Consider the following 15,012-nt stretch of genomic DNA (forward strand, 5'->3'; position numbering starts at 1 on the left):
TCAGTGCAGACCAGCCTGATGCTGCTGTATTCCTGCTTGCACCTTTTCCAACTGCTGTGCACCTTTGTCATTTCAGAAATGGAAAATCCTGAAGTGGCCATAAGCAGCTGCATTGCTTATGATGATGAAGGGCTCTGCAGTTACAAACAACACCCGTCAGCATCACAGGAGCTGCTGGTGGAAGACCAGCTCAGAAGGAAGTTGAAGTTCTTCTTTATGAACCCGTGTGAAAAATTCTGGGCTCGGGGCAGGAAGCCTTGGAAATTTGGAATTCAGCTACTCAAAATAGCAATGGTTACTATTCAGGTGAGTAAGTATGGAAGCAGGGACTCTTCTTAGTCCAGGGGAATTCAAAAGGGGGGTGTAGATGACAGATGCTTTTCTTGGTCTGGTGTGGAGACTGGGAGAGGATAAACTGCAAAACTGTCTTAGTTACATACATGTAGCTTACGTCTCAGGATCTCATTAGGCATAGTTTTTTCTCAAACTGTTGACTGAAAAAGCTTTACTGAGAGTGGATATGAAAGGAACCATCTTCAAGGGCTTTCTTTTTCCCCTTTTCCACTTCCTCTCCTTTTTTGAAGGATGGCATCCTTACGTGTCTATTACCCCCAGTACCATTTTCACTCTGTGTGTGTGTGTGGCTAGGAGAAGGAACAGTGGCGTGCATTACAATAGTGATAGGAACTGAAATTGATACCTGTTTTGTGTCCATAGCTTGTGCCTTGCATGTGGTATACAAACGCTTGTATCCAATAAAGCAAAAATTCTGCCCCATTCTTCTTCTCACCCAGCCTTGCACAGCAGATTTCTTGTAACAAAGTTATCTGTTCCTGAGATGCAATGGTTTTCTCAGAGCAACGTGGGTAGAGAGTTAGGAAGTTTTCCATGTAACATTTCTAATGCCTTGGGTGATCATCCTTCAGGGTTGCCCACGTGATTTACACTCATGGTGGTGTTAGTATGAAAATACAAGTATGGAGAAGAATGCTTTCCACAGTTACCTGAAAGATGGGAAAAACTATAGGAACATTAGTTTTTTTACTACTCATCTAGAAGTATGTTTGTATTCCCCACTTTGTGCTTTAGTTTCAAATATATCCTCATCCTCTGATGGTCATTTGTCCCATTTTGCAATTAGAAATAAAATTTGATGGTTCAAGAACCTAAATAAGAAAGAAACTAATGGTAATTTACCCTAGACTTTTCAGAGAAAATCTGCCAATAGTTAATTAAATCTTAGTGCTGTTGATTAGCCAATGTATTTGTCTGTGCCTTGAATACCAAGCTTGCTCACAGACTATTTTAGTATCTCTGTAACTGAGTTATCCTTATCAAAAAGTATACATACAGTTTGCATCATGGCCATAAAGCTAATCTATAGACTGTTCATTCAGACTTATCTCTGATGAGTTTCTTCACAATAGTCCCAACACTAGATATGAAACAATAGTCACTGAAGAGAATTGTGAGCTCCTGCAAACAATAGAGCATGTTTTTTCGGAAACCTTTCCCAGCCTAGATGTTAGCTAGCAGGGTTTTATGCTAACTCTTCATGAACTGATGCAGTATCATTTTTTGACGGCTTTGAAGGTTATCCTATTACAAGCACAGTTTTCATCAATTACTGTCAAAGCACCTTCTACCCAAACCTGAGGGAGAGATGTTTGCTTTCTTTTGACTTGTCCTCAGTTTGCCTTTTCTGCCCTGGAGTCAGGACTTCCAAGGTGGGTCTGGTTACGTCCAGTCCTGCCTTTTGGCTGAGGAACACTGATATTCCTCAAGGCAAGTTATATTAATGTCAGACTGAACTAAGAAATCACACGTAATAGTATAGGGGTAGCTTGAATTTGGGTTGGTGTACTGTTCTTTGTGAAAATGTGAGTCCTTAGCCAAGACACTGGTAACCATGTTAAAAGAACACTCTTGAAAGCCATTATTTCCTTATAGTCAGACTTGACCAGCTGCAAAATGGAGTAGCCTGCATGTAAGTGCTGTGTTTACCAGCATGATGAGAGTAGCTGTTTGTAGGACAGGATTTATCTACTAGTCCAGAAGCCAAATTTGCCTTTAAACAGGAAATACGAATGTCTTTTCAGCTTGTGCTTTTTGGACTGAGCAATCAAATGGTGGTTGCCTTCAAAGAAGAGAACACTGTTGCATTCAAACATCTCTTCTTGAAAGGGTACATGGACAGAACAGATGACACCTATGCTGTTTACACACAGACAGATGTCTATGACCAGATATTCTTTGCAATTAACCAGGTAAGGGTTGTTACTGCAATGTATACAATATACATGCTTTTTACCTGTCTGCCTTTTCTCCCTCCTCCTTCCCTTGTCTGAGATTTCATGTGTGCACCTGTTACTTAGCACTCAAATATTGACTTGTTCAGGGTTTTTTTGAAAGAGGGGAAGGTTTGTGTCCCATCTATCAAATGCAAATTAAGATGTGACATACACATGGTAAAGTGTTTTGAGTTAATGTTGCCCTGGAAACCTACTTTTCACGGAAAGATGAGGACCCAAACACTGCTCTTCCTCTGTTTACAGGCGCTTTATGATGAGGTAACAAATTTTAATTGCTGAATATCAAAGGTTTTTTATTGGGTGGCAGACTCCCCTGCTAGATTTCCCTAAATACTTTGCCTTAAATCTGCCACTTCTTTCCTAATGGATTCAATAACTGCTTTTTGAAAAAAAAATATATTGTAGGCACACATTTTTTTATTGTTTGGAGAAATATCTGCTTTCCAGCTATCACTGAATGTGAGGCAAACTCAAAAGACTGGTTTCAGTCTGGAAACCTGCAAAGCAGTTGGGATGGGATGATTGCTTTTCTGCTTTCCCTGCCCTGTGGGCATGATTGCTGCATGGGGGACTGAAGCCTCCAGATTGGGATTAAGCTAACAAGGAGTTAAATGAAACCGGATTAATGGAAGACTAGGAAAAAACTGAAGAAACTTTGATCTCACTGCTCTTCCTATATTAGACGTCTTTAAGAAATCAACTGGTACAATATTAGTTGAATATAGTTAACACTGTGAGTAAGCCATTTCTGGAATGAACTGGTGGAGAAATCCATTGATTTGTCAAGAAGAGAAACAGACTGTAAAAAGAGCTCATCAGTATACTAATTCTGCACTCAATGCACTCCTTGGGTTTGAGCCAGAATGCTTTGCAAACAGTGAATTAAATTTTTTAATAAGGACTGTAAGGAGAAAACAATACAAAGCAAAAAGGCATTTAGACCCAAATTCTACACTTCTTGCTTTTGTCAGATTCCTTCAGGTATTTGAGGACTGAGCTGTAGTGTGGTGTACATTGCCAAGTTCTTTAGGTAACCTTTTAAATACAAAGATGGGTTATGGCACAGATCCAAACATTTGTTTGTGATTTTTGCTTGTTTCATTGTTTTTTTTGTTTGTTTGTTTGTTTTTGTTGTTTTTTTTGTTTGTTTCTTTTTTGTTTGTTTCTTTTTTGTTTCTTTTGTTGTTGTTTCTTTTTCTTTGTTTGTTTAAGAGACCAATAGTTTTGGTGCAATCTGACTTGTTTTGTCTGTTCTGAACTTTAGTACTTACAGCTGCCCAATATCTCTGTTGGAAACCATGCTTATGAGAAGAGGGGAGCAGAAGAGACAGCCCTAGCTGTATGTCAGCAGTTCTACAAGCGAGGAACCATCTGTCCTGGAAATGACACCTTTGATATAGACCCAGAGATTGTGACTGGTAATGGATCTCATCTATTGTATTGTTTCTCTGGGAGGAGGGACCCTATATTTACATGGTAAATTCTTAATGAACATCCAGTACTGTGTTGTCTATTCAAATGATGTGTACTGAAGTTAGTACCAGCCAAAACCCACAAGAAAAATACTGTGTAACTAATCTCACTTCCAGAAAAACTGTCCTTTATAACTATTGACACAAAAAAAGGGGTGCTGTTATGATGACCATCTAATACAGTTATTTGAGGCTAATTTCAGGAGCCTTCCCAATGAATTCATGCTCAATGTCTTGGCTGGTGTTCAGCAAGCCAACGTATTTGTATCCTAGCCTCCAAAACAACTCATCACTTAAGCATGCTATCTTGGCTACTGTAGCCAGCTGCTCTTTACAGCCTTCGGAATGGGAAAGGCAGATTACAGCTAAAGAGCATGATAACCCATGAGATTTTTTTGTGAGTACTTATCCATTGCAGACTGCTTGTACATTGAGCCGATGACGCCTTTAGACAACAGAACAGTGGGAAAGCACAATTTGAATTTCACTCTGGATTTCCACAGGTGAGGAGGAGTAAGTACTTCCCACATTGGTGTATTTGTGTGTTTCCCCTGCAAAAAGCTAATGTGAGACTCTGTTCCAGGCTAGTGGCAGTGCAGCTCATGTTCAATCTGAAGGCAATCAACCTCCAGACTGTTCGTCACCACGAGCTCCCTGACTGTTATGATTTCACTCTGACGGTACGTGGGAGCCTGCCATGCATCTTTCAGTTTGAAATGAGAATCCATTCTTGCTGATTTACTATACACAGTCAGCACAGATATTTCTGAGCTGTGTTGGGCACCATTCAGTGGTCCCCACCAGTGTCTGGATTACTCTGCCTTGAGTTGGTACCCTGTAAACCACCATCAGGTGTGATTGTAGAAGGTTAAACTTCGAGTACTCCTGATGCAGTCCTCACACACTTGTTCAGTTTTCTGCTTTTTGTACTCTAATCCATCTGAAGTATGGGGAAAGCACAAATCTCTCCTCTTTAGAGAGGTGCTTCTAGCAATGTGTTTTTTTTTTTCCTATTTTGGAAATAGGGGGCTATAGTTTAAAAGAATTTCACCTATATTTCAGTATCTAGTTGATCAACCAATTTGTGGCAGATATTTGCTTCTTTCATTTTGACCATGTTTATTTGAATAAACAAAAATTACTGTAAGATTAAACAAGTTTAATAACTTCTGCCCTAGCAGAATTATTCTGCATCATTGTGCAATCTTAGCAGTACAGTATGCTGTATATTTATGGTTTTACTTTAAGAAGACACGTGCTTTTAATTAATTTATTTTGTTAATACAGATACTGTTTGATAATAAAGCACATAGTGGAAGAATTAAAATAAGTCTAGACAACGACATAGAGATCAGGGAATGTAAAGACTGGCATGTTTCTGGATCAAGTAAGTGACATAAATGTGATCTAATTTTCATGCTAAACTTTCATCATACTAACGTAATGTTCATTAATCTTTTAATGTATTTAAAGATGATGCACTGTGGACATACATTATCTAGGGGATACACTTGAAATTCTGATTTTTTTCCTAAAGAATTGTTCTTCTTAAACTCTTGAAGTGAAGTCTTGGAACCTAGCCACATCATTACTTTTCTTAACAGCTCTCAAACCTTGTACTACTGATGCAAACTTTTTCCATCCTTCTTGTTTTGGCTACTGAGCTTAAGCCACTCGCTGGTTAAGGCAGGGTTTTGCAGTATTGCTGTAGCACTGGGCAACAGAAGGACATGTGATAGTGGTGGAAAGTTGAAACTGATTCACTCTTATTTCAGGACTTAACACCAGGCAGATAAGGAAGCATTGTTGCTAAGGGCTGCTAGAGTGCGAGGGCTAGAAATGCTTCTGATTGCTGTTTAAATGATCTTTGGTGTGTATTTGAGTGTAACTGAGATGCATGGTATGGTTAAATATCTGTTTTAGATAGTTACTGACAAGAACACCCTTCGTTGTCACCTACTGTCTCCAGTCCAAATTTTGCCTGAGATCTTTTAAGATTAGAGGAAGTAATCTCTTTGAATGCCAGAAGCTTTCCAGGACTCCAAATTCCACTTGGTTTTCATTTTTTTGCTGATGTAAGCAATATGATGAAAGAAGTCCATTTTTATATTTGGCGTTTTCTCTTATGCTGTGCCTACATTAGGAAATTCCATTATGAACAGCTAATAGTAAGAAATGAGTGTTTTGTTTGCTTTTTAAGATCCAGACTGGAATTAATTTTGCAAATTTATTGAAATGCATCACAGAGGACAAGACATACCACTTAAGCAAACACACATTCTGCTAAACAGTCTTTATCAACTGGCTTCACTAGATGCCGTGTTACAAATGCACACCAGATGGCATACTACTGCAAACAGATTGCCTGTGCAGCAGTAGAAGGTTCTGATACCAGGCTTCTACAATAATCCAAATTTCACATTTATGTAGATTGCCTATGTTACAGTTTTCAAAACCATCTCCAGAAGTACCCTATATTAATTTTTGATAGTCAAGGAAAAATACAAAGGCAGCAATGGCAAATGGATAATAACAAGCTGCTGCTGTTCTGGACTAGACTGTAAAACCAACTTAAATGGCACCAGTACCTGTGTTAGTGGCTTTTGTATAAGTAAGAGGTAGGTAAGCTTTTTCTGGGTAGTTCTGCAGTTATCTTTGTAAAGCCAACTAGAACTTCAGCATTCCATTTTGGAGACTTGCTGCCTATTCTCAAAGCATTAGCATTAATTTGCTGCTTTTTTTTCTTCCTCAAACAGTAATAGTTTCAGCATTAAAAATCTAATCCTTATACTAACTTGATCTATTTTCTTCTGTATGATAAGGATAGAAAGGAAAAAGATGCCTAATGGTAGTTCTGGTACAAAATTTGACCTTATTTGAACTGATAAAGAATGAGATTTTTAGTAATAAAAGAGATGGAGATCTCACGTCCAGCTCAATGTTGGTCTTAGCTATGTGAGCAGCAGTGCAAATTATCTACATGGCTGTAGGACAGAAAACCCATCTAACAGTCAAATACTGTTCTGGAAGAGAAGTTAAATATTTTGTAAATATTTAACTAAGATATTTTTTTAGTCAAATGTTGTGGCTCCAGTGCTTGTAAAATGGACAACCCCCACTTTTGCAGCATTGTAAGATGCATTCACACTCTGATACGATATTTTTGATATGGCATCAACTTTCTTAAATTAACTGGTGCTATCAGCAGTGCAGATATACTTGTGTCTCTCTTGAAAATTTTAGGCAAGCTTTTGTGGGGAAAATACTGAGGTTTTTTGTAATTGTCATGTAAATGTAAACATCAAAACTTGATCCTTACTTCAATATTCAAGATGAAATGCATATGATTATAAACACATGCATTTTTGTTCCTGCAGTACAAAAGAATACTCATTACATGATGATCTTCGATGCTTTTGTCATATTGACTTGTCTCACCTCATTGATCCTTTGCACACGATCAGTGGTTAAAGGAATTCGACTCCAAAGGGTGGGTATAACTCTTCCTTTGGAAAATATTCACGTCTTGTGTACATCTAATTATCTTTTTCTGTTCCACTAGGAATTTGTAAGCTTTTTCCTATATTATTATAAGAAAGAAGTATCTTTCAATGCTCAGATGGAATTTGTCAATGGGTGGTACATCCTGATTATAGTTAGTGATGTCCTAACTATTGTTGGATCAACTCTCAAGATGGAAATACAAGCCAAGGTAAGATATTTGCGCTGTTAGGTGGAAGAAGCAATGCTTTTTATTTCTATCCCAACTAGGTTTCAATCTCTGAGGGCTCTAGGCTGGCTATCAGTTCTGACTGGTATGGAATTTTAAAACTTTGTCATCTCTTCCACATTTATAACTAAGGTGTGTTGTTTCCAAATATCACTAGATATTATAATTCTATTTCTCTTTGCTCCTTTTGGATATCTGCAAGGAATAAAGTTAATTTCACCTCTGAAAGCTTAAGACTGTTGTCTTCCTCTCTTTACCATTTAGGACCAGTTACACTTTTTTTTTTTTTTTTTTGCTTTGTTTTGTTTTTATTTTGTTTTAGGTTTAGCATTTAACTTTCTGTTCCCCATTTAACAAGTGCTTAAGTGGCGTAGGGACTCTCCTTAAGCATCACATTGCTGCTTTCCCATCTTCTGCTTTCCAGCATGTACATAACAGTCACAGCCTGGTTTTAGGCCTTCAATTTCTAAAATAACCTTGCTGTAGAAAAAATATATATTTGATAATACATTTTTTTTTAACATCGGGGAACAAAAATTGCAATATGCTGTCCTGAAACACATTAATATTCAGATAATGTTGTTCTTCACTGAATCGGTAGCAGACTTTTGAAACATCATTGCAACACAACAGACTTTGGACAGTAGTGATAAAAGAACAGTGCTGAAATCCATCTGGTGACAGCTTCACTGTCATAAACACCCTGCACAAATTGCTTTGTCTTACCTTTGGAGACGTATACTTCTTTTTTAGAAGTAGAAAGAAGCTAAGGGGAGTTAGTTACGATAAAAGAGAGGTCTATCCCACTTGGGGAAAAGCAAAGACAGGAACAAGACTGAAGTAAGATCCTGTGTTTAGCATTCTTGTATCTCATAAGTATAAATACATATATTTATATATGTATATTTTCTAAGGCAGTATTTTACTTAAACTGTTATCTACAGGTACATTTCACTTTCTTTTACAAGCTGTGTGGGTCACGATAACAAGATCTTTTTCCATGTTACTGCGTGAAAGTTAATAGCTGAATAAGTAACAAGTTTACATTAAAGTAGTCCATATTTGCTTTTTATCAAGCTGTAAGTGAGTTATGCAAATATGCAAGATTAGTCAGCTGTAAGAGGAATAAAAACAGAAAATAGTGGAAGCTTCTTATTCAAGTAAACTGTCCAGATGTGAGCATTCCAGAGAAGAGCTGCAGTTCAGGGAACAGAGTATCAGCTCACTTGGATGAAAATGAGCCAGTATGTATAGGTGGAAAGAAAAACAGCCAAGTGCCAATAAAATATAAATGAAGCTCTGGTTAGAATTAATGTAAAGCTAATTATTCTTCTCACTGTAACTTTCTGCACCTTGCAGGTCCTTGCTATATATCAAAATCCTCCTTATTATTTATCTAAACTCTGCTGACAAGTCATGATATGTTTTTTTTTTTTTTTTTTTTTTTTTTAAATGCTTTGCCAGCGTGCTGGAAGAACTGTTTTTGCTCTGCAGTTCTAAAATCAGGTCTATACTGTATGTTGGGATGTGGCTGAGAGATTCCCAAGCTGGTGCAGGGAATCTGCCAATGCAGTTGGCATTGGAGAGCCGGGCATTGGTAAGGGGGTCTCTGCATCTGCAGTCCAGCTGTGCGGTTGGCCTTGCAAAAGAAACTTAGCTCATTGTCAGAATTTGTTTTGTAAACAGTCATATGTAAAGGCATGTGAAATGAATAACACTTGAAAGTTCCCTTGATCTTTGGTGGCACTTCTGCTCTCTGCTGTATATTGCCCCAAACAAACTTCTAATGGGAGAGATTTCCAAGGAAAACAATGCTCCTTATCAGATCTTTGTAGTAATGAGAGTCACAATTTAGAGCCTGTCAGTTGTTATAATATTTTATTCTGTTTTGTTTTATTTTTGTTGATGTTGTTTTTTTCCTTTAGAGTCTGACAAGTTACGATGTGTGTAGCATACTCCTAGGAACATCCACTATGCTTGTGTGGCTTGGAGTCATTCGCTACCTAGGTTTCTTTCAGAAGTATAATGTAAGGATCTCCTGAGATCTTCATGCTGTTGGTATTTATTCTGTTTGTTGCTATAAGACAACTGGGAGAAATAGCTGGTTGAATTCTTACTGTTTGTATTGCTTTCTGCAGCTTCTCATTCTAACACTGCGAGCAGCATTACCCAACGTAATGAGGTTCTGCTGTTGTGCTGCTATGATCTATCTGGGCTATTGCTTCTGTGGATGGATTGTACTGGGACCGTACCATGTGAAGGTAACATACTCCATGTGAAAAAGACAACTTGAGTAATAGAATGGATTCCATATAAATGAGAGTTTACTACTGTTCTAAGTTTCCATGTCAAGGCTTTTCTAATATAAGAATAGTGCATGTGTCAATAGTCAACATGATACTGCTCTGCTTGAGGAGCCTGGGTGTCATGACACAGTCAGACTTTCCTCTGGTTGTAAAAGCTCTGAGTCAGGAGTGGAAGCTGCTCTGACTCCCAGTCATATGCTGGGAGTCCTGCCTGGTGTTCTGAGAAACAGTTTTCATCTTGCAGAACTCTGATGTCAGACTAAAGCTTTGGAGATGTTATCCCTTTTAAAAGTGAAATTGCCTTATCAACTCTAGAAAGTGTTCACAGGAGAATGAATCGAGTCTGCATGGGTATAGGAGGTGACAAACTTTGCTCATTCCTGTGATGTTTTACTGTTAGCACTGCGTGTTGTCATACTGTGGGCATACAAAGAGATCAGAGGAGCCAGTCAACAGTTATATATCTCCTTCATGGTATGTACAGGCTTTGGCCCCAAACAAAGTGGCAATGGATGTCCTTGTCTTTTTCCTTCCTCTCTAGTTCCGTTCTCTGAACACAGTTTCTGAATGCCTTTTTTCATTGATAAATGGAGATGACATGTTTGCCACCTTTGCAAAAATGCAGCAGAAAAGCTACTTGGTTTGGTTATTCAGTAGGATCTACCTCTATTCCTTCATCAGTCTGTTCATCTACATGGTTTTAAGTCTTTTCATTGCGCTCATTACAGATACGTATGAAACTATAAAGGTAAGCATGAACTCCTACTCTTTGTTTGGAATAAAAAGGCAAGATTGGTGTTATGTAGGCTCTCATTTCCCTTGATATTTTGACTTGCAGTGCATGACATTTTTAGGAATTAATATAATGGCTAATTTTGAGGGCATAGGGTGATTACAAGAGACTTATTTTTCTGTACTCTGGTTTTCTTACCTACAAGCTATTGCATGTTTTATTGTATGTTTTTGTTGTTCTGCTTTAGGCTATTGTATGTTTTAGCCTTGTTAAAGTATTAACTAAATATCAATTTTTAGCACTACCAACAAGATGGCTTTCCAGAGACAGAACTTCAGCGTTTTATATCGCAGTGCAAAGACTTACCAAACTCTGGCAGGTACAGGTTAGAAGAGGAGAGTTCTGCGTCTCTATTTTGTTGTTGCAACAGTAAGTACCTAACTTAAAATTATACATTAATGTATGTGCAAAAGCAACACACCACAAAAGATCCCTGATATAATGTTCATGAAGTGTAATTAATTTCTGGGGAGCAAGGGGAAAAAAACAAACACAAAAATCAGAAACTATTTGTTATGCTGTATGGAACATTTGAATGAAATGTCTGCATCCACTAAACTTTCTTAGGAGAGGTGAGGAAAATTTTAAATTAAGAATCTCTTAACATACAAAAAATGGTACAAAAAGTTAGATAAAACAGGGTTCCCAAGTTACTGTGTGTATGTATCATGTGCAAGCATTAACTCTTCCTGTACCTGGTGCAATAGTTGGGACTTACTGAAATCATTCCTGGTCTTCTTATCCACTTTTTAATGATACCTTATGCAGCAAGGTGTCTTAATTTAAATGTTAGCAGTTCTGAAACTTTTTGAAAAAATGAGCTTGCAAAGGGTTTAAGATAGCATGCACTTTGAGGTACTATCATAGCACTAGGAAAAGGATTGCCTAACTTCTATGGAGAGCGTAATGCTTCAGTTAAAGTTTTGTTTCTTTAGGAGTACAGACTGCAGGATATGTGGTTTATATTTAACCTGGCTGGCGGCAGCTCTGCATCTTGCTTGCTGAAGGGTCCCTTGGTGCAGGAGCCGTAAATACTTGCAGCTCGCTAAAAAGATCAAAGAAATTTAAAGCTCCTTGATATGGGCTTTTCTGGTGCAATATATTGTTAATTGTCACTTATTTATGAAGGAGAGGAGATGGGAGCATATTTTGGAGCCAGGACAGAACAGAGCCCGCAGTGAGGCTGTCTAGAGCTGAGAGCCCTTGTTCCAACTGATTGCCTGACTTGAGATGAAAGTGTGGGATGGAGCAGAGCAGGCCATCTTGCTCCTGGGGAAAGGGTGCTGGTGTTAATGTTTCCTTTCCTGCACACACCTCTCAGTTTAATCAAGTAAGAAACCCAATATGAGGCAGGACACGGTGGGGACATGGTACTTTTCCCACTGAGTTGGAGGACTCTAGAAAAGCATTTGCAAATAAAAACCTTGTTGCTCTCAAGCAACTTATTCTTCAGGAGTATTGGGCAGTCCACAGAGCCCTGAATGTGAACAGAGTTGTGGCCACTGAAGTGCCTGGTTTTGCAGCCCTGTTTCCTAAACTGATTCTTTAATTATTTTTCATGGTGGCAAATGTTGTGATCCACATGTGCTCCTCATGCCATGCATGTTAGTGTTCCAAACCATTTTTTATCTGGAGGTGTTGTGGCTTAACCCTGGCGGGCAGCTCAGCACCACCCAGCCACTTGCTCACTCTGCCCAGCTGGTATATGGGAGAGAATCAGTAAATGTGAAAGTGTGAGAACTGATGGGTTGAGATAAAGACAGTTTACTAGACAAAACAAAAGCTTTGCACGCAAGCCAAGCAAACCCAGGAATTCCTTCACTACTTCCCGTCGGCAGGCAGGTGTCAGCCACTCCCAGGAAAGCAGGGCTCATCACGTGTAATGGTATCTTGGGAAGACAAATGTCATTGCTCCAAATGGACATTGCTCCTTCAGCTCAGTACTGTGGCCTTCTGGTTTTAATTGGAAACAAACGGTCCGTAGGAATAAACAAGTATCTCAGGTGGTAAAGGTTATATAGCTTATGTTCCTTAAATAGTCACATGGTCCTACACAACGTACGAAGCTCCTCTTAATTCTTTCACATGTTCAAAATGTTTTTGTTGTGGTTCATGGTAGTTTCTTATCAGTATATGTCAAATAACTAGTTAGCTAGTTCAGATGCCATTTTAAGGCTCCTTGTACAGTGAAATTATAATTTTGATGCCTGCAGCTGACAACATTTTATTCCCCTCTCCTGTATAGGTCCCAGGGAATGTATCTGATGGTTTGTGGGAGCTTATCTTGGAGGCTTTGAAGCAGCACATGTTCCAAGAACTGAATAGTGGAGTCAGCAGAAAATGTTACACCTTAAGTCTGAGTGCTTTTCTCCATAAACAGCATAAGCCTGTGGCAGAAGCTTGTGGTAAACTTAACAGTCTTTCTGATTAGGCACTCTCACTTCTAGTTCAGGTTTGTTTGTTTGTTTTTTAGCTTTGTTCTATTTGTTTCCTCAGTAAATAGTGCTGGACTGCAAAGGGCATTATCAAGCTGTCTATGGTCAGACACTTGGCTAGATTGTACAAGGGTCTAGGAAGGCAGGAACTTTAAACTGCAAGAAATGGTGCTGGACAACTGCGACTTTGAACACCGAGCTGGCCCTCAGTACTGCAAGCATTCTCTCTCACTCACTGAATGAACTAAGGCAGACTAGTGCCCTCAGCATTTTTGTTTATCTGCAGTCATAGTGAAAATAAACTCCACCTATGAAATTTGGTGGAACTTGTTTCTGGAGACGTTATAGTGAATTGGTGCATAAGCCATTCAAATACGGCTGTGAGCACAAACCAAATACTTGTCTACAGAGAAGCGCCACGCAATGTCAGTGGCAGCCTCTTCTCAGGGAGGATACGACTGAAGTCAGAGGACAAGGGGAGAGGAGGGATGTAGACCATCTACATCCAGCTCCAGTAAGGGTCAGTTGCGGTCTTCAGCTTAGCAGTCTGCTTACCTTATGTTTTTAAAGGAAAATTCTGACAGAAGCACTTTCAAAGCATCTATTTTCTTAAGATGAGAACTTCCCTTGGTACACTGGTCTGCAAACCTGGAGTATAAACTAAAGTAAACACACAGACTCTGAGAGTCATCTCACCACACTATACAAACTGATGTTTCCTATCAACCTAATAACCTGGTACTGTCTGTGGCTGTCTAAAACATTAGATCTTATAGAATTTCAATTCTGGCAACTTGGATGATGTACTTTGCTCATTGTGATATCACTTAATGGATGCCTTATTTTCTATAGTCTATTCACTCTGGGAGCACAGGAGAAAAACAAAGGGAAGCATATTTTAGATAATTTACATTTGTAAGCAACAATTTAGTAGGTGTGTGTGCAAATATGTAATGAAATTCTGTATGCTGTGCACCAATATGAAGGACACTAAACATATTTTGTCTCAATGTTTACATATTGTAAATGTGCTACGATAAACACTTGTGGTTGCAGTAAGTATTGGTTGTATTACTATTCATTTCAAGAGTAAAAATTTAATGTTTTGCTGGGTTAGCATAGGAGCTTTTTTGCTTATTTTTTGTTTTTGTTTTTTTTTTTTTTTTTTAGTAACAATGTGTAACTTCTGGCATGCAGCAATACATAGTGTGTGCAAACTTGTATTTCCTGCAGTCAGGCTAGTTCTTGTGGATCAGGGTGAGCAGCTGGTCTCAGTTTGATCCTGATAACAGCTTTGCCTGTTTGTCATAAAAACAAATAAGCAACTGTTAAACCTTATACTAAGAATACTTTTGTGTATTACACGAAGTTCAAATTCAGCAAAGGCAAACCAAATGCCATGCAGAGGCAGAACAGATTATTCAAGGTATCTAAAAGATTCCTGTACTGAGATACTTGCCCTCTAACAGCCACCTAAGACTGCAGACTCTTGAAGCAGTTTAAGGAAGTTAAAGGCATCCTTGCCTTGAAAAGCAAATATTAAGCAACTGTGTGTTCTGGTGACACATTAAACTCCTTATGGATCTTTGAAAACACACAACATAATAATGTGCACATCGCTATTGTGTAAAGCAGTTTATGTAAGGAATTCTGCATTTTAAAACCACTGAAATGCGGAAGGCTGGCTTCTTAGCAAGGCTTTTTCATACCAAGTTAAGAGAAAGCTAAATTTTAATAGAAAATGTGAGGCTTGCATTGAGAACAACACTCATTCAAAGTTTGTACCCAAAACAAAGCTGTCCCAATAGTTGTTTGTTTGTTTGTTTGTTTGTTTGTTTTTTCTCCCTGAATTAATAACTTGCTCAAAATGCAGATGCATTTTGTAAACCAATATGGGATACTTTGTTTTCCATTACATTTATAAGGGAAGTAGTAGTCTAATTTCATTTAGAAGCAAGGCAGAG

The 15,012-nt window shown here is 38.4% G+C and overlaps 1 protein-coding gene and 1 long non-coding RNA gene across 3 annotated transcripts in view; one reads left to right on the plus strand and one right to left on the minus strand.

The window, feature by feature from the left end:
- The window catches only part of LOC311440536, a 17,633-nt gene continuing 2,621 nt past the window's right edge, over positions 1–15,012 (minus strand). Inside the window, exon 2 of the long non-coding RNA XR_014695458.1 lies at positions 1–1,004. This is a non-coding gene — a long non-coding RNA (uncharacterized lncRNA). The remainder of the gene's footprint in view (positions 1,005–15,012) is intronic.
- MCOLN3 (mucolipin TRP cation channel 3) lies at positions 77–14,107 on the plus strand. Of its 2 annotated transcripts, XM_084527565.1 has the most exons (13): positions 77–306; positions 2,100–2,267; positions 3,577–3,730; positions 4,203–4,287; positions 4,368–4,464; positions 5,072–5,171; positions 7,162–7,274; positions 7,347–7,496; positions 9,440–9,541; positions 9,653–9,775; positions 10,362–10,568; positions 10,853–10,982; positions 12,859–14,107. In XM_084527565.1, exons 1-13 carry the CDS (start codon positions 79–81, stop codon positions 12,876–12,878), a joined length of 1,677 nt encoding a protein of 558 aa, XP_084383691.1. In that variant the 5' UTR covers positions 77–78; the 3' UTR covers positions 12,879–14,107. The 2 variants fall into 2 exon arrangements, with proteins under 2 accessions (XP_084383691.1, XP_084383692.1); XM_084527566.1 differs by lacking the exon at positions 10,362–10,568.

The sequence above is a fragment of the Aythya ferina genome (genome assembly GCF_964211825.1).
Source record: "Aythya ferina genome assembly, chromosome: 8".
Classification (NCBI taxonomy): Eukaryota; Metazoa; Chordata; class Aves; order Anseriformes; family Anatidae; genus Aythya; species Aythya ferina.